General features: G+C 55.4%; 1 protein-coding gene across 2 annotated transcripts; it reads right to left on the minus strand.

Moving 5' to 3' along the window:
* Nucleotides 1–159: 159 nt before the first annotated feature.
* On the minus strand, nucleotides 160–23,709 carry ATG4B (autophagy related 4B cysteine peptidase). Of its 2 annotated transcripts, none has more exons than XM_080799757.1 (13): nucleotides 23,616–23,709; nucleotides 15,667–15,768; nucleotides 15,463–15,534; nucleotides 13,552–13,650; nucleotides 13,067–13,168; nucleotides 12,361–12,433; nucleotides 8,892–8,971; nucleotides 5,711–5,904; nucleotides 5,091–5,169; nucleotides 4,665–4,810; nucleotides 3,352–3,408; nucleotides 2,870–2,963; nucleotides 160–1,829 (listed from the first exon to the last, which is right to left on the minus strand). In XM_080799757.1, the coding sequence occupies exons 1-13, from the start codon at nucleotides 23,623–23,625 to the stop codon at nucleotides 1,756–1,758; spliced, it is 1,182 nt and encodes a 393-aa protein (XP_080655883.1). In that variant the 5' UTR covers nucleotides 23,626–23,709; the 3' UTR covers nucleotides 160–1,755. The 2 variants fall into 2 exon arrangements, with proteins under 2 accessions (XP_080655883.1, XP_080655884.1); XM_080799758.1 differs by lacking the exon at nucleotides 23,616–23,709 and adding an exon at nucleotides 23,040–23,436.
* Nucleotides 23,710–23,897: the final 188 nt, after the last annotated feature.

Here is a 23,897-nt window from a genome sequence, read left to right on the forward strand (position 1 = left end):
GGGATGTGGGATGGGTCTGGGGCCACGAGCAGGCCACAGCCCCACCAGATCCCTCCCTGGAGCCCTCTGGTGGCATCAGGAGCCTAGGCCACATTCCTACTTTAATCACATCCATATAGAACTTGAGAAAAAATCAAGACACAGACCACGAAGTGTTTTCTACGGAAACTCTTATTATTTGCCATTAAGAATTGCAAACTACACTACTAAGAATGAACAACATTCTCTTCAGTAAGCCTTTTTCAAAACACATGAAACAAAGCTCTCCATGGGTCAGGCCATCGCCTGCATCCCTGGTTCGTACCAGCAGCAGTGGCGGCCTCGACATCCCCCGGTACCCAGCCCGTGGCAGCACATGTGTTTGTCAGAGAAACGCAGTGCTGGAGGAGCGGAAACCAGCCAACCTTCCCTGCTCCCCCAACTCTACCTCACCGACGGGGCGCAAGAAACAGGAAAAACAAAACGGAAAGTCGCTTATGTGGGCAGCACGCAGGCCGGCAGGACAAGCAGGCTTGGGGCGACCTTGAGTTCGGCCCCGCCCTCCCAGGCAGGGCTCGGAGCTGGCTGTGTGTGGAGGCGCTCTGGGACAGCCCATCGCCTCCGGCTGAGCCCCCCACAGCCCGTTTACACTTCTGGTGGGACAGAAGCCAGGCTTCCAAGATGGACAGCAAACCCGAGTGGGAGTGGTACAGCCTGGGCCGAGAGGATTCGGGCTAAAGGCTGCAGGTACTGACGTTAGTGCCGAGAAGGATCTGGAAATGTCTCTGACTGGTACACAAGAGGGGATGGGGCACCAGGCTCACATCATAAAGCTGTGAGCTTTACCTTCTGGCCCCAAACCACCTAAAGCCTTGGTGAGTGGGAGGAAGGCCCTGGATGGCAGCAGGCCACACCCCCCGCCCCCCCACCCAACCCCGACCCAGAGGAAGCTGGCGCGATGAGCAAGCAGCAGCAAGTGGGGCGTCTGGGATGCCCCGACCTGCAAAGAAGGCGTGAGAAAGATGCAGCCCACTTGGGCTTTACCTGCGGCTCCGGGAAAGCAGGCACATCCCCGTCCTAATGAGTCCCAAGCCCGGGGACATCTTTGGGTTTCCACCATATGCCACCACTTTACTAGTTTGCTCCCCAGAGGAAGGAGGAGCCCTGCCGCACTCCTTCAGCCTGATCTCCTGCTGAGGTAGCCCTTGAGGAGCACGCCGGGCAGGCGGTGCGGAGGGCAGGGGCCTCGGAGGGCAGGGCTGGACCGAGTCTGCAGGCACCGTTCGTGCATGCCCGCCCTGCAGCTCTCCGGAGCCTGACTTGGGACATGCCCCACAGAAATTCATGTCCTTGTAACTTCAAACAGGACTTTAATTCCAAAGCAAACCCAGAACCGAGCGCCCAGGAGGAAGCAGGGCAGAGGCAGCACGCGAACACGGGGTGGGCCGTGTCGCAGGAAGAGCTCTCAGGTGTGAATGGCTTGGCTCTCAGGAGCGCCTGCCCGGCTGCACGGGCCTTCCCACGGGCGGCGCCTCGCCTGTGCCAGGGAGCCCGGCGAGCCCTCCGGGCCTGCGCAGTCCCCAGGCTCGCGGGAAGGCCCCCAGGACAGGGCAGTCCTCCATCCACAGGCGGAGGCAGCATGGGGCGCGGGCATTCAGCGGACGGGCAGGCTGGATGGATGAAACACGGCGGCGCCAAGCGCCCCGAGGTAGGGCCAGGCTCTGGAAGGGGCCCCCAGGAAGGGCCAGTGGAGACTGTCCCCCAACTCCAGGATTTTCAAAGAGACAAGATTTCAAAGTCTTCATCTTCTGAATCAAAGAATCTTTCCAGTCGCTCTACGTCAGAAGAATCTAGAAGAAACAAGACAATACCTCATTAGACACCTGGCGTGGGGTCTCCAGTTGGCAGGGACGAGGAGACACACTACCCACACCCTGCATGTGGCCTGCTCGCCCTTGGTGCAGCAGGAGGCAAGGGGACACCAGGACCACCCTGCTGAGGCACTGGCCCTCCTGGGCTGTGGGGCTCCGCAGGCCGGGAGCTTCAGCTGGCGAGGGGAGGGCAGGAAAGAGAATCCCACAGGCACTTCTGAAAGAGAACACGCTTCTTGGCAGAGCACAAAGGGAAGGGGCAGCGGCTGGGAGAGCAGGGCTTCCAGTCCCAAGAGGGGTGGCACCCTGTGTACCATCTGGGGACTGATGGGACATCTGTCCCGAGTTTCCAATGCGACCCCCTGACTCCCTGTTTGTTCCTACCAGACAGTGGGCTCAGTCACCATCCTCCATGATCTCCTCGGAGGGACAGGGACACAGGCCCCGTCACCATCACAGAGACAGATGGCTGCCTGAACGGGATGTGTGCACGGCTTGCCTGCTGAGTCCCGGTTCTGTGTGTGCCACAAGTTGCTTCACTTTAGGGAAACTGGGCCTGAGTGAGGGAGGCGGCCCTGGGCCTAGAGCCACTGAGCAGCAGGATACGGAGCCCACCTGTGGCCTGCTGTTCCAGGGCTGGCACCCGTCCTAGACCTCGCAGAGACACTGGGCCATCGCAGAAAGCCTGGCACGTTCCGGCTCACAGGGACCCAAGGGGCCACGTGAGGAGCATACCTGGCTCCACACTTGGGGGCCGGCTTATCGCACATGTGGTGAAGGACAGGGCAGCAGAGTGCACTGCTGCCACTCGGGGCCCAGGCCAGGCTGTCCGGCAGCACCCTGTCTCACACACACACCACCAAAGGCTCACATCCTGGGCTCATACAAATCTTAAAAGTCAAAAGCAACTGGAATAGGACCTGGGCGAAGCAAAGAGGACAGAACATTGCACAGACCGTACCACTCCCGGAACAGCTGTGTCCCCACCTGAAATGTGGCCCTGTGGCCTCCACACTCACCTAAGGACAGGTTCAGGACATCGGGGCAGGCCAGGTGGGAAGGCTGCTGCTCCACCAGCTCAAACATGGGCAGGGCACCTCCAAGCAATGACAGCTGTCAGCAGACAAGACTGTTAGACACAACCGTGGGGGGTATGGCGAAGCGCCCCCCATCCACAGAGATCACACTGCCGGCAGAGGGAGCCATGGACAAGGACGGGGAGGTGGCCTCTGCTGGTCTGCGCATCAGGTCTCCAAGCGCTCACACATAGGGCGCCAAACTCCACATGCCACCTCTGCTCGCAGCCACAACACAGGCAAATCCGAAATGCCCTGCAAAGGCTCACAGCAAGCTCCGTGGCCATGTTCTCTGTGCACGAGGCCGAAGCCACAAGCCACACTGCAAGCTGAGGGCCAGGTGCCAAGGGAGGCGGGACCCCAAGCCAGAGACCCAGAGACAGCCTCCCCCAACCACCACCCACACGCAGGGACCTGCCACCCACCTGTCTGACTCGTTGGCACCAGTCATCAAAGTCGTCCTCAGTCTTACAGAAGAAGCCCTGGAACAGAAGCAACCGTGAGCAGCACGCAGCAAGGCACACGAGCTGGCCACACTTGAGTGCAGTGTGGCCACAGGAGGTCTAGGTCTCTGCCCTCCTCTGGGAGCTTGGTCCGCAGCTCGACCCTCCGCCCTGACCAACCAGGCCACGGAGGCCATGTGCAGTTTCATGGCCTGGCCATTCACATGCTGCCAGAATCCACAGGGCGCAGCACAACTCTAAAAGTGGACCTCCCACCAGCGGCACCTAGACGAGGTGGGTCCCACCTCTGCGTGCCCTGGGTCCCACGCAGAGTCAGCGGCAATGGCACATGGCTAGAACCATCGCACACACAGCACCAATGCCAGGGACAGGTTACTAGACACTCCAGGCGCCACCAGAACTCTAGGTGCGATCCCGGAAACGGGCGCCCTCTTCCTCTGGAGACCATCCGTGCCGCCCTGGCTCTGGTGACAGCACATGCGTGACATGCTGCTGGGAAACGAGAAGCTGGGATCTCCTGAGGAGCCCACACGCAGCCCTCCTCCTATCAGGCAAGGACAGGGTCACCCCTCCCACCTGGTGTCTGCATGCCCACAGCCCACAGCACTGCCACTCTGACCTGCTCTGTCTCCGCGAGCACCAGCCTCGGTCCACTACGGAGCCACGCTTACAGCCCCAGGAATTCAACCCTCCAAGGCACGGCTCCACCCGCCACCCACCTCAGGACGCGACTCGAGACCCACAGACCACAGGACCAGAGAGCTCCATCTCGGGACCAGGATCTGCCTTGTCGGGGACTTAGTTAATCACTCCCTGAGGGACACCATTCCTTCTAGGTGTTTCTGACCCCCGTCCCCATCAAATGCATTTTAAGAATACATAGGTTTACACAAATCACGGCCCAAAATTCCACCTTGTAATCAGAGCAAAAAAGCTCATTCTTAGGAATCATCTGCCAGATACATTAAGTCAAAAACTGAAAAGTCAAACCCCGAACCCCAAAAAGGTGATGTGGAGCAGACTGCCCCTCTGTTAGAGGGGGCCACTGGCTGTGAGAGCCAGGGAGCCAAGGGGGACCACAAAGGCTGAGGGCCCCAGGCACGCACAAGAAGCTAACAGACATTAAACCTTCCGTGCCCTGTGCATGCGAAACCACGTCAATGTGAGACTTCCTCCAATGCTCTGAAAACAAAATCATAAAATCGGAGACCCTTCCCATCTGCCCAAGAGCTCCCATGGCCGGGGGAGCAGGCAGCACACAGCGGGGGACGCACCACGGCAATGGATGGGTCGAGCTCACTGATGCCCATCCTGCTGGGCGGATGGCGGCAGTGGAAGCTCTCATCCGGGATGAAGCAGCTGTCAGTCAGCTCCACCGCAGGCTGCGTCGTGTGCGGGTCCAAGTAGATGAGCTCCTCACCTGGGAAAGACAATGAGCAAGTCAACAGGAAGGGAACAGACTGGGGTCCCACTCCGACGGGCCACGTGGAAATCCACCTGCTCACACGCCAGGTTGGGAGACAGCAGGCATGAGATGGGGTGAGAGCCAGACCACTGCAGGGAAGAGCGTCCTCAGGAGGCCAACACTGGCTGGGCAGGGATGTAGACCTCTCACGGGAGCATGCTGCTTCTACACCGGACACCCAGGGTCAAGCCAACACCCTCAGGATGTCTCAGTTGCCAGCAGGACCAGCACTCACCCACGTAGCCGATGAAGTAGTGAGCACTGTTGGGCTTCCCTCCGATCACTCCCAGGGACTGAGGCATCATGAAGCAGCGCTGCAGGGCAGAGGGGAGGCGGGCAGCTTGAGCACACTGTCTGGTGACCACAAGCCCGTGTGCCACACGAAGCCAACCTCCTCCCCGGCCAGGGCCTGATGGGGTGGCAGGGGATGGAGAGTGAGAAGACGTGGTCCCCAAGAGCTTCATCAGCAGGTACCGTGCAGCTGTGTCCAGGAAAGCCCCACACAGTCGGAGGGGCTGCAGAAGGTGCAAGTGAGGGGCTGTGGGAGGAGGTGCGGACAGGGGCGAAAAGGGCCCGTGCGCAGGGCAGAGAGGCGTGAGGGGCGGCGGTGGGGGTGGGAGGGGTGCCACACCAAGACTGGTGCTGCTGGGGACTGGAGGCAGGGGAGCAGAGACTGCAGGGTGAGCGTGGGGGCCAGCAGGAGAGGCGGTCAGGACCACCCAGGTGGAGGCCAGGAGTCCACAGGTCGGGGGGGCAGAGAGGTCAGAGGGTAGAACGGGCCAATATGGCGACAACAGCAGGGTTTTAACAAGAAGCAGTATTTCGGTCCCTCTGCTGGTCAGTGAGAAGGCCCACCTTCAGCGTCTCCACATAGGCCTCATTGATGTCCGTGAGCCCCAGGCGCAGAGGGATGAGAAGCACCAGGGGTCTCCATGGTGCCGGCCTGTTGGTGACCTCCGCTCCCGCCGGGAAGCCGTTACAGTGCCGGCTGGAATCCGAGGGAAGTGCTGTGGCCCCCGCACACGGAAGGCTGCCCCTGCACAACCTTCCTGGAAAACAGAGATGTGCTTTCAAGCGCCGAACAGAAGCCGACAGAAGCTCACCCAAAAGGAACAAGCGTGTCATTACTCAGTCAAGGGAAACAAGTGTAACGAAGTCAAGTGCTTCACACAACCTGAATCTGGAAAACAAGTCTAAGATGAATCCTGACGCCCGCAGAGGACAAAAATGAAATGTTTTCTACACGTGTTCAATTTAAAACTGTCGTCGTGAAACAGTCTCGAATGAAAGCAAACACACACCGCCACGCGTCCCGGGCAGCGATGAGACCAGCGCCATGGCCACACCAGCAGCATGCGCACTGGCCCCACGGCTGGGATGCCATCAAGGAACCACCTTGCTCCTCCCTTGTCAGTGTGGAGACAACTCCTATCTTCTAAGCACACTGCTACTCTTCCATCAGTGTGCTACCCTGGAGGCTGGTGGTGGGGACAGGGACATTCCAGGGGCCCCAGCCCAGCAGGCACCCAGGCCATGGTTTCTGAATACCTTTCCCTGCTAAACAGAACCAGGGCTCTTCGGAGAAACCACTGCCCCAGGCTGGGGAAGAGAAAGGACAAGGTGGGCCAGCCACCTTGCTAGCCAGTAAACCCGGCAGGAAGAATGGTTACAGAAACCACCATTCCAGGCAAAAATCCTCAATGTGCTTTCGGTATCACCCCCGGATCCCCATTAATCCCCATCAATCACAGGGAGGCAGAGACACAGCCCGAGCTATGACTCGAGCCCGGTGACCCACGGAAACGTCACTGACCAGCCTCCTGCCTTGGTGCTGAGAACAGCTGCCAGGCACTGCTCTCGGCCAAGAGGTCTCCCCGATCTAATCCTGATGAACCAAATACACTGAGTGTGGGTCACTGTACCAAATGGGCCTGACCTCTTGAAAATGTCAGTGCTATGAAAAAGCAGGAAAATAAACCAAGATGGAGAACTTTCCAGATCAGAGGAGACTGCACAGGTGTGGCAAGCACATACAACCCCAGCCCCTTGAGCACAGGCTGGAGTGAACCAGGGAAGGCCAGGCCAGCCAAGCAGCGAAAAGGCAGGTGTGCTGACCACCAACCACTGGGGACACAGGAGGGAGGCGGATGGCTGCACAAGTGTGGGACTGGAATTCCTCAGAGTGCACAGCTGGAAAATGAAGAATGGGAGTGGAGGGACTCCCTGCCGAGTACACCTTCCTCACCAGCAAAGACCCTCACACGATCAGCTTAAGAAATGATGGATGCAGGGCCCATCATGGCTGCACTTCAGGGACTCACCAAGGCTGCTTGTGGCCCGTGACATGGCAAGCGTCCAGGAACCCACGGGTCCCTTGGTCATGTTCCCTTCACATTCCCACCATGCATGAGCTCTGAGCCAGTCCGTGACAATGGCCGCATACCACATAACAACTGCCCAGCACGCCGCCCCGGCCCCACCAGCACCTGCCACAGCAGGAAGACAAGACAGCCAGACCAGCAGGACCACCTCTCTTCAGAAGCAGTTTCCTACCACTACTTCATCTGGATGCTTCCACGTGTCTGTCTCTGCACTCTGGAAGCGTCCCTAGGAACACACATATCTGAGGAACCTCCATTTAGAAAACTGGGAGGCGTTCAGCTGTGAAAACACCAGCTCCAGCACAGGGAGGCTGACCTTCTGTCCCTCCGTGGTCAGCTGTCCTGTACTGTCTCTCGGTCTTCTTCGATCTCTAACTCCTCCCCATGTTCAAGGCCTTCCCAGTGTCTGCTGCGCTCATGAAGCTCGAAAGTCATCCAGGGAAAGCACCGGCAGAGGCTGCTCTGGGGGTCCCAGCTGGCCCCTCAAGGAGGGTGGGCACATCTCAACCAGCAAGGCTCCCCCTGCCCAGCACCCTTCCTCTGAAACAGACAGGGAAGGCGGAAAGCCCCCACTTTCACTAGGGAGCAGCTCCGGACACCGGGACAGCCCTGGCTTGGCCAGTACTGGTTCTCCAACTTTTGCTTTGGTGAACTGGAGCTTTCTTTCCCACACCTGTGACCCTAGGCAGCTGTGACTAGAAAAGTGGCTGCTTGCCTGCCTTGGCTGAGGCCTTAAGTATCCCCCCCACTGGCCCCCTGGGGCTTCTAAAGCCAAAAGCACTTAGCACAGCCATTCAGAATCCGCTCCACCTACTAGTCACCTCACTAACCTGTGCACAGGACCCCAGGCACTGTTTCCGTCCCGGTGTCCTTGCTGGTTGTATATTGACGCTGTTCTTCCTAAGTCATCCCCCTGATGAGCCTGCGTCGCTTCTGAGTCAGGAGGGGAGGACTCCAGGGCCCTGACCATGGCCACGCAGCCACACACACACCCCAACCATGAGACTGTTACATCTGCAGGCCCAGGCCCTCCTCAGAACAGACCCAGTCCTCCTCAGACAAGCCCAGGTCTGCACTGATCTCCGGTAGCATGGCTACAGATGATCTAAGATGCCGAGAGCCAGGGGCCATCATCTGGGGACATGGCTGAGTCTCCTCCAGGCCCTAACCCACACCTCACCCTGGATCCCGCAGGAATGCAGGCTCTGAAAGCAGCCTGTCCCTCACTCCTTCTTGGCAGAGCATCGGTGACTAAAACTTCAGCATGCCTGGATCTTTCAGGTTCCCTGAGGATCCTTCCAGAAAGAGGAAGAGAGCTATGCTCCTCTACGCTTCCTGTTACACCTTGGCTAGAGACAGTACAGCTGAAAGCTGTTCTTGCCTTTCCTTGCGGAGCATGGTGCCCGGGAAAGACTGAACCAGCACACCTGAACAAGTTCTGGCAACGCGGACATGGCAAGTTGGGGTACAGTGTAGCCCAGCTCTGCAGAGAGTCCGGGCCCGTCCCCTAAGCCTGTTGTACACTGGATGAGAATGAGGGATCCCCTGGCTGTGTACAGGGCACCGACCTGCATGCCACTCAAGGCCCCTCCGTGGGCCAGGGAGCCGCTCCCTGAGTCCCACCGGCTACAGCCCCTAAGCTCTCGTTCACTTACTGATGTCCTCCATCACCACCGTGTTGTCCATGGCTATGTGGACTGCCAAGGCGCTCCAGGTGTCGAAGACAGCCAGTTTCCTAACAGAAAGGAGAGGACACACCAGTAAGCCTTCACAACTCAAAGATGTCTCACTTCCATGGGCCAAGTAAAGGAGAGGGCAGCAAATGCTCCCGCAGGTTTTGCAGATGAGAAAGATCACAGCTGAGACCTTCAGGGCTGCAGACGGGAAGAAAGCCAAGGCCTCGGCCTGCCTCTTCCCACCTGGGCCCAGTGCTGCTCCCATTACGTCCAGCTGCCGCGTGGGGACAGGGTCCCTGCACAGGAGCCCTGGCTGCAGGGCGTTCTTTCCTGGGAAAGGGAGCACAAACCCCATCTCAGCTATACCACGGCTTCTGCCAGCCCAAGCAGGCCCAGCATCCCCACGCCCCTTGCACCTTCACACTCTGCTCCACCTCACCCCGAAAGTGACAGGCTGACGAGCAGCTGGAGCCCCACAGAGAGATGTGCGGTTAACAGCAGTAACTGGCAGCAGAGAGCACCCAAAAGCTTGAGCCTCTGCAAGAGAAGCGAGTGACAACCACAGGTCTAATGGGAGAACCTGGTCCATCTGGGAACACCTGTGGGGGGCGTGGGGCATCAGGGCCACATAGAGCCCCTCCCCATGGGAAAGCCAAAGTGGTGCCCAGGGGAGCACGTGCAACACTCCGCCAGCTGACTCTCTCTCACGCCTGCTGAGAGCCAGGTACAGCGGTGAAACCCACTGACACACAAGACACAAAGCAGCCCCCCAAGACACGGACAGTCCAAACAAGAGGCAGGCAGTGGGTGGTGAGCACAGTGGAGAACAACAGAGCAGTAGTTGGGGCTCGACCAGTGCAGGTGCAAGAATGCCTTGATGCTGGGGGAAGGCTGCAGCAGGTGCAGAGGCCCTGGGCAGGGCGTGTTCGAGGAGCACAAGGTACAGTGTACCTGGGACTGAGCTCAGGGGCAAGCGGTGGAGACAGAGCCGGACAGGGAGGCAGAGCTGCGTCTACACCTGCAGCCTTCCCTGGAGTCATCTGGGAAGCCCCAGGACAGTTCTAGCAGAAAAGGGGCAGACGGCTACCATGTATTTTATGAAGATGACACCTATTGGTATTTTTTTAAAGATTATATGTATTTGTGAGAGAGAGGGAGGGAGAGAGCAGGAATGCACCTATTAGTGGGGGAGCGGCAGACAGAGAAGCAGGCTCGCCGCTGAGCAAGGAGCCTGATGTGGAACTCAATCCTAGGACCCGGGACCATGACCTGAGCCGAAGGCAGATGCTTAACTGAGCCACACAGGCGCCCCAACACCTACTGGTATTTTATTTTTATCTTACTTTTTAAAGATTTATTGATTTAGGGGCACCTGGGTGGCTCAGTGGGTTAAGCGCCTGATTCTGCCTCAGGTCATGATCTCAGTTCCTCGGATCAAGCGCCATGGTGAGCTCTGTACTCAGTAGGAAGTCTGCTTCACTCTCTCCCTCTGCTCCCCACTCACGTGTATACACTCACTCTCTCTAATAATCTTCAAAAAACCCTCACTGATTTAGAGACAGAGTGTGTGCACAAGTATGGCGTGGGGGGGGGCGGGGAATCTCAAGCAGACTCCCCACCGACCACAGAGCCCAATGTGGGCAGGGAGGGGCTCGATCCCGCCAAAATCAAGACCCGGATGCTTGGGGTGCCTGGGTGCCTCAGTGGGTTAAGCTGCTGCTGTCGGCTCAGGTCACGATCCCAGGGTCCTGGGATCAAGCCCCACATCAGACTTTTTGCTCAGCAGGGAGCCTGCTTCTCCCTCTCCCACCGCCTCTCCCCTCCTCCTTGCTCATGCTCTCTTTCGCTCCCTTGCTTGCTCTGTCTCTCAAATAAATAAATAAATAATCTTTATTTAAAAAAAAAAAAAAGCGCCAGCTGCTTAGCTGATGGAACCACCCAGGTGCCCTAACACCTATTCGTATTTTAAAAGAGCCTCGAGGACATCGAAGAGAAAAGGAAGACCAACAAGTAGGCAGAAAATGGGTCTTGGACCGTGGTGAGGACAGGGAGGTAACAAGCACTGGTTAGAGTCCAGACCCAAATGAATGGGGTGTGTTGAAAAAAGAAATCCAGCATGACCCCAGTTTTTTGGCCTGAGTTCCTGGAAGGACAGCACTGCCATTCCCTGTAGAACGAACAGACTGGGGACAGGGAGAAGGGTCAGCTTCTGGTTCTGGCTGTTAGGCTGACATGCCCATCAGACATCTCAGGGGTGCTGCTGAATAAGTGTCTGGACCCGAGTCTGGGCACAAATCAGCACTGGGGGGATGACTCTGAGAGCTGCATCACGCTGCTGCTGGCAGAAAAGAGAAGCGGCCAAAGGTCAAGTCAGCCCCACAGTGCTCACGGCAGGGGGACGACAATGGAGCCATCGACCATCAACAGGGACCAGAGAGCATGACTGTACCACCCAGGGTTTCCAAGAGAGAACACCTGCACCAAGAGCCACCTGCCGAACAAATGAGTAAACAGAGGACCAAATCCTGGCATTGGGAGGGGACTAGATGGACAGCAACCTCGAAGGAGCTGCTTCAGAGCAGAACTGGGGACAGTGAGAGCCCACAGACCACACTGGCAGACCCCACATGCAGGCACGCACACAGACCACACACACAGGCCGTGCAACTATACCACATGCACGGACCACGTGCGCAGTCCACGCAGACCATGCAGACAACTCATGCAGGCCACACACAGGCTACACACATGGACTACACACGCAGACCACACAGGGAGACTGACCGTGCAGAAAGACTCTGCTTCCAAGGTGTGCAGGGCTGGACCCAGAGCTCTTAGGGGCATGTGGTAGGGGCTAAGTAAATGGGGGGGGCAGGGTGAGGGGACAGAGAGACCATGGGCAGACTTGAGGATCAGCTAGAAGGTGGATTTGTAAAAGAAAGTAGCACTCTGGCGGGTCCCCAACAACCTGCCAAGAGAGGCCACATGGAGAGGGCAGCCCTTCACTGCAACTGTGGGTTGTGGGGAGAGGGAGGAGAAGGGTGGGTTCAGACACCGGGAGCAGGGAGCCTGGGGTACAAGGAGCAGGGGACAGAGGTTTGAGTCTGGACGTGGAGTGAAAGCCACAGGGTCCACTGCGGGGAGAAGGTCGGCACAGAGGCTGAGGCCCATGGCACCCACACCACACTGCTGTCACTCCAGACCAGTTTCAACCTCCAGCCTCATGGATGGGTCCACGTAACAGACACAGAGGCCCCATCCAGCAGGCACTATCCGGACGATGACACTCATCTATGAGGAAACATCATGGGACACGACCACCTCCAGGGACTCTCAGGAGGGCCATGAGGAGAAGTGTTAAAGACCCCTCAGACTCAGGAGAGTTTGAACCCACAGGTCATGCTCACGCCACCCCAAGGAAATGGGAGGGATAGGGCTTGGCACATACTTGAGCACCTGGGCAACAGTGTTGGGCCCGTACCACTGGCCGATGGACTTGCCCTCGCCAACTCCCATTTGTGCTGCAGGAAACAGATGAGATTAGTGACGTGTGCCTCCCCCCTGCCCCTCCCCCAGAAGAGGGTCATCTTGGCAGCAGCACATGGCAGCAGGAACACTCCACAGGAAGCCTGGACTGGCTCCCCCCCCACCCCCCGCCTCCAGCAGGAGCTCCTGACAGACTCCAGGACACTTTCTCCAAGAGGGAGAGAGGCCACCTCAAGGGTCATCCCTCACTATAAGCCAGGATACCAGCCCTTCAATAAGAAGTAGGATAGAGGAAATTCAATGAATCAAAGCTATACCTTTACTTCCTTCTATAAGTGAGGACATGATGCTCAAAACAAAGGAGCATTTACACATAGTGATGGGCTCAGAGAGGGATGACCCCTGGAGATGCTGTCCCACTGCACCACTGCCGCAATGAGCAGCCCGCACCCCACTGTGGCCATGCACCCCCCCCAACCCCCAACCACACCACGGCAAGGCCCCATGTCTGAGCTGGCCTGGCCCATGACAGCAGCCCCTGGTGGCCACGGCCTAGAGGGACCTACAGCTTCACGCCTCACACACCCGAAACCAGAGAAGCACTCGGGGAAACCAATGACTTGGCCTGCTCTAAGCAGCAGGGCCTGGCACACTCAGCAATCTCCCACCTATCTGGTGAATGGAGTAGTAACTATCCTTCCTGTCGATGAACGCATTGAGGACATTGAAGTAGCTATCAGACTGCCTCTTCCGCTGGGTCCACCTCCAATCTAGTGGAGAGATGCAGAAGTTCAATTTTACCAAAAGAGGAGAAAGAAGCCTTTACATTTCTAAAACACTCAAACCACAGATGATACCTTTTCTGAACCTTTCTAAAGTTAAAAGCCAAATTCTCCAGGATTTCCAAATGCATACATGCTAACCAATCAAGATAAATCCATACAGAACAGAAAACGGTTTCAGTGATATAAAGATCATTTCTAAAACATGAATGTTCATCAATATTCTTTAACGTCACTTTTAAAAAATCAACGAAAACCAGTGGGTCGCCGCTCAAGAAAACCCTGAACCCTAGTCTGCATGCGTTGGGTAACCTAGCCCCCTGGTCCTGTTGGCTTCCAAAGAACGCACCGCCCCCGGGGCCGTGACTCACCTCGGCCTAAATGGCGGCACACCAGGGCCTGGGCAAAGATCATCTGTCCGCAGCGCAGCATGCAGCCCCAGCCCGTGTCCGAGGTGGGGCCAGTGCCCCCTGTCATGGTGAATAAAGACAGAGCCCTCACCGTCAGATGGCCCAGCAGCTCAGGAGTCCACTGGCAAGAGGCCTTGGTCCTAGCATGCTGGGATCAGCCCTATGCCACGTCAGCTCTGTCTCACAGGACAGACCATTTAGAACCTGGTCATGCCAAGGGCACATTTATTGGGCAATGGCATGTCCTGCCAAACCCTTGAAAGTGGCAAAATATGTGAACAGTTAGTCCGTCACAGAGAATTAGATTGTCTGGAAAACATATGGAACACACTAAGTCTCACAAGTAATGGAGGAAAGTCCAAGTTCAATAAGGACGACCTTTCTCCATGCACCGGAAGAGCCAAGATGCATCTGCTGGGAGCATGGGCTGTGTGGAGGAGGGTGGCAACACAAGCCTGGGCAGGCCAGTGACAGCCCTCAGCACTTCAAGCACACACGCCCCGGAGCCCAGCCACGTCATGCCCCCTGCCAGAGCCCAGAGGATACCCATGCTGGGCACCAGAGTTCTGCGGGTACTCTGAGACTGGCCCCAGCACAACAGGAGACATCCTGATGTCCGAAGGCCCAGCGAGGCGAGAGGTGCGAGGCGGCGCGGGAGCAGAGAGGCCAGGGCCAGCCCTCGGAGAGGCAGCCCCAGCAGGCCCCATACTTCCCTGCAGCGCCACCAGAGGCAGCCCCTCCTACAAACGCCCCAAGGGGCAGAGTTGGGGGCATGCGACAACTCCCGTACCCACCAGCCATACCTGCCAGCCATCTCCCCATGGCTGGGAAGGAGAGACCATGTGGGCCCTTAGTGGCAGGCACCTTGCTCCTCAAGGACGGTCCCAAACACTACAAGGCTCCTCTAAGCCCGGCCCCGCTCTGTGCATCCAGACAGCGACCTGCAGGACAGCGGTGTCCCCGCACCAGTGCCCAGCACACCTCCACGGCCAGGTGCTTCCCTGTCTCCAGGGCTGAGCACAGCACCTGTGGCATGAACGGCATCCCGGAGCACAGCAGACAAATGCCATTGTTAGGTGGCCTGTGGTGGCACTGGCCTTGTCTCCCTACCCCACTGCACTCCCCGCTACGACCCTCAAGCCTTGCAGCCTCACCACATGCCCCTCCCTTCCAGAGAATCCAGGCCCGCATCTCTGGGCAGGGCCTGACGGAGACAGGCCACCCGGAAGCTGCAGCCTCCTGGTGCCAACCCTCTGGTCTCAGGTTCTCCAACTGGCAAAGCAAGGCTGAGAGATGGGGCCCCTCCCCGTCCACCTCCAGGGCCAGTATTCTGAATGGGACCTACATCGGTGAGATGTGAAGACAAGGCACATCCACACGGCCCTTCAGCTATCCCTGCAACTAAGTGCGGGACACCACAGAAAAGGTGATGACGCAGAGCAGTGGCCTCCAGACACCCTGGGCCTACAGTCTGAAGCGCACTGTGACAACCATGACCCAGGACACTGTGCCAACGTACACACCGAAGCCTCCTGAAGCCACACGCTGCCTCACTGTGGAAACCCATGACTCCATACTCCATTCTGCTCTCACTTTGAAACACTACTTGTGACTCATTATCCTGACTTTGAGGTCCCAATAAGAAAGCAGGACCAGCAGATGCTGGTCGGGAGAATCGGAATTCCTGGGTTTGGACCCTAATTCTGCCACATGAGGGGCAAGACCTCAGGTGGCTTAAGTCACTAGGGTCGCCGTGACGTCAGAGATGAAGTGACGAGGACCGGGCATCCCGAAGTCAACACTATGCGTCCGAGCCGTCCTACTTATAAAGCGGTATCTATTAGCACGCAAGGTAGCCGATGGCATACTTACCAATGGCCGGGAAGTTCTTCCTGTATGTAAACCAAAGTCTGGATGCCACATCGGACAAGATCTCATCCTTTTCTAGGGATTGTTTAAAAGCAGAAAACATACACAGCCTTAACTTCGTAGAACATATGATACAAGAAGTTAACAGATAACTATTATTTTAATTCCCCAACATGAGAGCACAACAGACTCCAACATGGCTAATACCTGTGAAAATGCTGTATTTTCTACCCAGTATCCACACAGGCTCTGAGGTCTCCGGGAAATCTTCAAACTCAGCAAATCGAAGAGTGTCGTAGGTCAGAGTAGCTATTGAAACCAAACACACATTGATCCCATTTTTATCATTTCATAAAACAATATGAAAGATCATTTCCAGCATTTCCGCGTAAAGAACTCCGTGTAACTCTGTGTCTCAGCAGGGCAGTGACAACCACCAAAGACAAAGCAACTGTAAGCAACAGGGCAGCAGCCCCCGAGCCTCGCCTTCCAGCCGACACGAGGGCGAGGCCAACGGTGCCAGGCCCAGGGCAGGGAAGCCCCTGACTTCAGTACTGGTTTTAAACTTAAAACCTACAGAACAAAAGTAATCACTGCATCTCAGCGTGCAAGCTGAACAGAAGGTGGAGTCAGTGTCCAAGGGGAAGGCAGGGACTTCGGGGCAAGAAACACAAGCTTGGGGATGGTGACAACCAGCCATGGAGGGACAGGTACTATTCCTGGGTGGGACACAACCCCTCAGAAACAGATACCCTTCTGCAAAGTCCCTGAGACTCCCTGTAGCTGTTTTTGCTTCAAGATGCCCCTAGAAGAGCATGGCCACCAGCTCTCACCTCCTAAGAAGGTGGCTGTGCAGGCAGCTCAAAAGACCTGTGCATCATTTCGTCCTGTGCTGTTTCAGTTAAGAAGCCAGAGAAGCCCAGTGTCCCTCTCTGTCCTTGGAAGCCAACTGAGGAAAACCTCTCTACACAGTTTCCAGACTCAGCAGAGCACAGACCAGCACCCGCGAGGCAAGGGGCACAGGGTATCCTGGGTCCCCCAACTCTTCAGCTGCTCCTCACAGAACCCTAAACACACAGTTCTCACCTGCTGCCACTCAAGCCTCAATGGTACCTAGTCACTAGTGCCCTCACCTGCAAACTGCCCAGAGAACTTCGGAACATCAATTATAATAGTTTCTCCCACATCTGAATTTATTTTTTGACAATAGCCCCACCTTTGGGTAACAATGATGTATTAATTTTCAAAAACCCAAAGACTAAAAAAAATTATTAAAAAAATCATCTGCAGCTTCATACCCAGCAAGGAATCTCCTTCCAGAAGTCTCTGCATAGATCCATAAAGGAAACCATACCATACCTGTGATTTCCTTGTCTCTGACCGATGACGGTCAGTCCACACAGACACAGAGCTCCAGCAAACATCTGATGGTCCCACAGCACCCCACAGCACAGACGTCCAGGCCATCGGTAACTCCCGCGCCCTGTCGGGGTGCTCCTAACATACCCCGCGTGAGCATCCCTGCATGTCCTTCTGTGCTGTGTATAACCCTTGGGGGTACTGGGGCACAGTGCTGGCCCTAATGTCTACAGTGGAGGTCCAACCCTGGCTCAAGCACTGCCAGCTTCTAGGTTCTTTGGGCCCCTTGACCCCTCAGTGTAGAAACGTCCTTATTCATAAAATGGGAGGAAAAAATAACAGGATGCCCTCCTAGTGCAGCTGCAGAGTATCCGTGAAACCCTTCCCATGAGGTACGCACACCCAAGCTGGCAGACAGAAGGGCGCCAAGGTCAGCCTGGGTCATTAATGCTGAGGACACAGAACTACAGGTTCAAAGCCATACAATTTTACTGCACCCAAAAGACTAGACTGGGCGCACAGCTAATTCCCAGGCCCAGGGTTGGGTGAGCAATGCTCCATGAACAAAGAAATCAAAGACCCTGCATTTGCTACTTCAACAATTCTCTGGCCGTCAGGAATCCAGATCCAGCCCTGCCTTTTCTTCTTTTCACCTGAAACCTGACAGCATTAGGGCAGTCCTGTTGCTTCCAGAACCAGCTGTGCTGCCCAGGGCGCCCGAGCACGATGGTGGGTGCTGGGAGCTGTCACCCATCCAGCTTCACTCAGGGGCTCTGCTCAGTGTGTCCAACTTGCCCGTGCTTCAACACCAAGCACACTGCTCTATGCTTGGGGACAACCAGAGTCCAGGTTTCTCCCCACCTCTTTCTACATAAGATTACTTGTTTTTGCCTATGATTATCAATGCTACATTCGAGTGAATTCAAGTTCCATGATCTCAAGGAGCTGCGCACATCAAGGTGTTTCTGTTACTTCTCTATTGTTAGGACCCCTGGGCTTTAACTGGTATGTAGATTCAAACCAAAACATTTACTCTCAAGGAAAAAGGCTGCAAACGACCTTGACTCTCCTGCCCTACTGATGCCCAGGACCCTTCGAAGGCCACCACTGTGAACAAACAATGCAGAGATTGCTACCAATCCTGGAGGGCTACCAAGTGCTGTAGGTGAGCATCTCATGTGCACTCTGTGCCACAGGGGCACAGCACTTGTCACAGGACCACAGCCCCATATCAAAGCTGGGACACCTTTGAAGTAGAGAAGTAACAAAACACAAAGCAGGCGTACTTCTTAGGTTTACTAGCAAACTTTATAGGCAGCCAAGCCAACTTCAGAGGGAAAAAAATAAGAGGTGTTCTATTAAGTTAACACTTTATCACCAAATTTTATACAACAGCTAACCAAATTATGGGTTGTGTGGCCTCAGATTCTTTACCGCATCAGCCAAAACCATGCAAGGAGACACACACACTGTCTGTCATTCCAAGCAAGGGAACAAACTACCAGGAAGTGACCCCAGCTCTTGCTAGAGTAGCAGGGGCCTCGAACTGAGGGTGCACATTTGTCACCTGTGGGTGACTCCCATGCCCCTATGTCCCCCATGCACCTCACATCACTGCTCCTTCCACCTCTGCCCCTCCAGCTGACTGCGCATGCGAGCCACTCCCCCTGAATCCTGCTCCTGTTGGGTGCAGGTCCCGTGTGTCTCTGGAACTGGCTGCAGACACAGCTACCCCATGGCCCGGCAACTTCCTCAGACAGGGACCGTGTTCGTGTTGGTCCTGGGGCACGCTGTGCACGGAGTGTGTGTCCATCACGCCCATTGAACACAGTCCCCACTGTGGGCAGCCCAAAGTCTGACCCTCACTTGGTGGAGACCTTCCTGTGCCTCAGTTTTCTCACTGGTAAGATAAGAACAGCTGTGTTTCCCTCAGAGACAGTGTGACGAAACGTGAAAAGCTTTGCCCCATGCTGGGCAACAGTAATGCACGGTTTGGGGTGGGTTCCCTGGTAGTCACTGGAATAGGTAAGTTGGTGGTGCCACAATACACAAGGAAGACCAGTCTCCACGTTCTGTAACAGGTGTGGCACCCCGTGCAACACACACAGGAAATTCACCCAAATACATGGTCTACCTCACTAAAGCTGAATGTAGCCAACAAGCCTGCCTCCTAAGCCTGGGCTTTCAGGAGCAGAAGCCAGCCATCAGCGACACCTCACCAGCTAGCTCAATGTCCTGAGGTTTCCACCCTGGAAAATGAGCACACAGAGTCCCACGGACCCGCAGCAGTTCCGACCAAGAAAGCAAGTGAAGGACTTCTCATCCCCGTACAACCAGCAAAAAGTCTTGACTGGCCTTCGGTGGCTCTGCCCTGCCCCGCCTGCAGCAGGGGACATGACACCTGGAATGAATGCCACCGTCCCGATGCCCTCAGGGCTCCCCCGATAGAGGCTGCTCACTCAGCGCAGGCGGCCTGCAGCAGACCAGACCACCAAGCTCCCAGACCTTCTGGGCCACACTCCCCAATGGTGCTCTCAAAAATACCATTCACTCCTGGCACTCAATTTCAGTTCTATGAAGATTTGGTTTTGGAGACAGAGGAGCCCACTTCCTAGCTGTAGGATGCACAGGCCTGGTCCCCCTGCCACAAGGCGGGACACAGCTGCTGGCTCTGCGCGTGGGACGGGAACACAAGGCCGGGGCCAGGTTCCAGCAACGTGTGCAGCACCCAGCAATGGTTTCCAGCACTTCCTCATCCTCCTTTTCATAGTATTCCAAGCCTCGTTATCTATAAAATGAAACTAACTCTCCCTTGCCCCCTACACAACGCCCCTTTTATCGTCGGTGTTAGTTTAGTCAAAACACATATTAATACTTGTGTAGAACAAAAAACATTACAGAACACCAGGTCAGAAAACAGCTGAATAGAAAAACTAGTACTTTTCTATTTTAAAACTAAATTTCACAATCAGTTACATCTGCACGGATTGCCCAATACAGAGGAGGCTCAGACTCACCTCCAACTCTCTGCTCAGACTGACCAGCTTCACAGGGGCTGGAGGCCAGCAAACTCTGCATCCTTCCCAGACAGGGTCACCCCAAATTAATTAGGACTCAGAATAATTTCATCATCACCACACATGGTATCAAATCATATGTGCAGTTCACATACTCCTGAGTGAAAAGAGGTCAAATCTCAAAAATAATGCCAGTCTCCAGACTCCAGGAAATGGTTTTAACTTCCACTAAGAGGACACAGAGGACAAGAAAGACTGACAGATTTTGGCCAACGTAAGAATGATGCTGTTTCAGAGGCACTCTCCCTCATTTAGTTACCTGGGTCCCAGACACCTGATTTTCCACATTTTCCTCCAAGAGGTCTCTGACCACACCCACAAGAGGAAGCAGAAAGCCCTTTAATAGTATGGCAATTCCATTAGAAACAAATATTTTAATATTATTAATCTGGCAGAAAAAAGCATCACTTTTCAAAGATATTTCCCTCAACCACCTATAGCTTCTGAGAGATAATGCTTCGTAAATAAAATCAAAAGAAGGGTTCGCCTTTCCTTTAGAAAATGTTTATGTATAGGGACACTGTGGGGCTCAGTTGGTTAAGCATCTGCCTTCCGATCAGGTCATGATCCTGGGTCCTGGGATACAGCCCGCACTGGGATCCCTGCTCTGCGGGGAGTCTGCTTCTTCCTCTCCCTGCCGCTCCCCCTGCTTGTGCTCTCTCTCTCTCCCTCACCAACTAAATAAATAAGATCTTTAAAAAAAAAAAAAAAAGGAAAATGTTTAAGTTTAAAATAACAGGTTTGCAAGTAGTTACTTTTTAAAATCCCAAACAGTTTTCATGAAGATGTTGGCAGTTCAGTTCTGAATGAAAAGCAAGGAACAGAAAGGAAAAGCGCCCGGAAGGTCAGCTACACCAGAGACCTAGAAAACACTGCACTTGTAAGCATACTGCACAGAACACTACACTGAGCCCCATTGCCCTGGAGGGCTCAGCAGCCCCTTCACACCACTGACACCTTATACACTAACAGACTCTCTAAACTGAAGTCCTTGTAGTGCAGGAACACGTAGCTGACATTAATTCAAGTTCTGCTTCCTCGATTACCAACCATATGCCAGACACAGCTGAAACCCTGGAGATGCAAGCTTGAGATATGGCTCTGTCCTCAGGGACGGACAGCACAGCCATGTTAACTGAGGGCACCCACCAGCCTCTTGAGCCCAGAGTGTGTTCTCACACACAGTGCTGGGGGCTCAGTGGAGAACACAACCAGCCTGCAGTCCAGCTGCGCCTTCTGGACCTGTCTATGCCAGCCAACAGCCCTGGGTGCCCCTCCCAGGCCCCTTCTCTTTTCTCCTCCTCTCAGACCCTCAGGGACTCATCCCAGCAGCTTCCCACACACTTCCACTTCAAGTCCAGGCCGACGCCCTCAGCTCTAGGCCCGTGGGCCCTAAGCTTCCCTAGACATCACAGCAAAGATGTCTAACAACAGTCCGCTCATACAAAACCAACAGCTCTCCCACCAAGCAAGACCCCCAAAGTCTTCTCCACCAGAGATTCTCACTTCAGGCCATAAACCTCAGCACCATCTTCAACTCCTCCCTCTCCATGCCTCCCCTCAACCCATCACTTCCAGCCTATTCACAATCCTGATGTCTCAACCCTCAAATACATCCAGAAGTCAACCTCCTCTCCACCCTGAGCTAAGCTTCCATGGCCTCTCACTTGCCTCACTGCAACAGCCTCCTAACTGGGCTCCTTGTTTCTGCCTTTGCCCCTCTGCAGGACACTCAGTATGTTCTAGACAGAGCAGCCAGAGCCAGTCTGTGAAACATAGGTCCAGTCACATTACTGCTATACTCAAAACCTTCCAAAGACTCACCAACTCATTTAGAATAAACACCCCATTCCTCACTATGACCCAACCAGGCCCTATGACTGGGCCAAATCTGTCTCTTTGCCTTCAGCTCCTACTTCTCTCACCCCGAACTGCTGCATCCTGGCCACAATGGCCCACTTGCCCTTCCTCCTGCACTGCTTTTGGGTCTTGGTCAAAACTTACCTCTGTCTGCAGTGAGATTTTTTTTCCTGGCCATTCTGGGTATAACTGAAACTCCCTCTTGCTTGGCCCACATCACTCTCCCACATGAACCACATGGTTTTTGTCTATTTTGTTCCCTTCTCTAGCCCCAGGGTCTAGAACAATGCCCAAGACAAACCTCTCATTCAAACATTCAAAACATTCAAACATTCAAACAAATGTAGTTTATTGAATGGATCACTATAAAAACAACTAGGAGCTGCCGAAGACTTGGTCAAGAAAGGCAGAGTCTGTAAGGAGTCCAGGATCAGAGGAAGCTGCACCATTAATGACCCCTAAAACGATGTAGAGCATCCTGTCAGGAAAACTTCTCCATCACAGCCTCCAAAGATCATATGTTTTATCAGAAGCAACAGAGGCCTTCAAATGCAAACACTTTTTTCCTACTCTGAAATACCCTTCAACTTCAACATGATGATTTCCATTTTTTAAGCTAATATAACCAACACAGAATTGTGTTTTCCATCTTACCCAAGTCTCTCCTACGAAGTCTAAAGTATCCCAGCAGTGGTAACTTCAAAGAAAGCAGATAAATATTTCTATTCCTTTCTCCACCCCATTTCCCCAGGAAACAGTAAAACACTCTTTGTGGTTTCTTTTTTTTTTAAACGAGCTTCACAAAACACAATCTGGTTAACATGCTTCTTTAGGAGTCAAGACTACTGTTTGCTCCAGTCAGATGCCACAAGTCACTGAAATACAGGCCATACACATCTGCATTCCAGTTTCTAAACTGAGATTTCTGCAAATTTAAGTTGCCTCTGCCAGAAGAAAGACAAAGCAAACAAAGCTATCCAGAATGACAGGTGGAATTACACCAGGTGGCGGTGGGGGACGGGGAGGTGCCTGAAGGCAAATCACTCCCTACAAGGAATGAAAGGACTAAAACTGTCCCCACTCTTGGTGGGGGACGAGAGAGCCCGTGTCAGAACACTTTCAAGGCTACTGAACAAAAATCTAGACCAGTTTGCCGGCAACACGTAACGGATGTCCCCGCTGGAACAGAAGCACGATGAGACAGTCCAGAGAGCCACACATGCACATATCCCCACGTGTACACGGGCACACACGCACACATACGCCCTCCCACCCGCCACATACTTCGCATCAGGACCCCAAGAAGTTAAGATATGACGACATGAATCCAGTTTCTCTCTTCAACCACGAAAAGGAAGCTTGCATGATGTACTGGTCACTGAAGTAAAAAAATTTCCAAAAAAGCTGCGTATTCTGTGAGTGTTGGGAGCACGTTTCTCGCCACCAGGCTCCGGATGTAACTTCCAAAGAGTTAAAGAGCTTCCACTCCTTAACGTTTGGGGCGTGGGCTGGCGGCAGGCACAGCACTCTCCCGCCGCCGGTTCTGGAGCCAGCTCCGCCCGGCGCCCCCCCGCCCGTCTCGCACAGCGCGCTGCCCCTGCTCGTCCGCGCCGGCCTTGGGCTTGTCGCCGGGCGCTGCGGGCGGCCCTGAAAAAGCGCGGAGACACGCAGACAGCCCACTGACAGACCCGCGCCGGCCTTCCCACGGACGCCGTCCCCGCCCCGCTCCGCGCCGGGGCCGGCTCCGCCCCGCGGCCGCGCGGCCAGCCCGCACCCACGCCGCGCTGGGCAAGGCCCCGGCAGCAGAGGGGCCAGGAGGGCGTCGCCCGCCGGTCGCCCTGCGCCCGCTCGGGCCCTCACCTGCGTCCATCTTCCCTCTCCGGCCGCCGACTGAGCAGCGGCGTCGCTCCGACGGTTCCGCAGCGCGACGCGACGGGCCGCTGCCGGGGCCAATCCGGGCCTAGCGGGAGCGGGCGGGGCCGGAAGTGTGGGAGGAAGTGCACGTCCGCCATCTTGGCGTACGGCGAGGCCCAAAGCCCAGGGCTGGGCCCGCGCGCCCGGCTCCCTGGCGGCCTGCCCGTTCGCTCCGGGCACCCCGACAGCGACCTGTGCGGATTGCGGAGGCAGACGCGGGCGGGCGGT

This window comes from Martes martes (assembly GCF_963455335.1).
Source record: "Martes martes genome assembly, chromosome: 3".
In the NCBI taxonomy this organism is placed as follows: domain Eukaryota; kingdom Metazoa; phylum Chordata; class Mammalia; order Carnivora; family Mustelidae; genus Martes; species Martes martes.

Excerpts from the sequence above, each read along its gene's own strand:
- ATG4B (XM_080799757.1), bottom strand. Across the intron at positions 5,170-5,710 it reads CCTATGTGGAGACGCTGAAG|CGCTGCTTCATGATGCCTCA; the intron begins GTGGGCCTTCTC and ends TCTGCCCTGCAG. Across the intron at positions 3,409-4,664 it reads TCGACCCATCCATTGCCGTG|GGCTTCTTCTGTAAGACTGA; the intron begins GTGCGTCCCCCG and ends CTTCTGTTCCAG.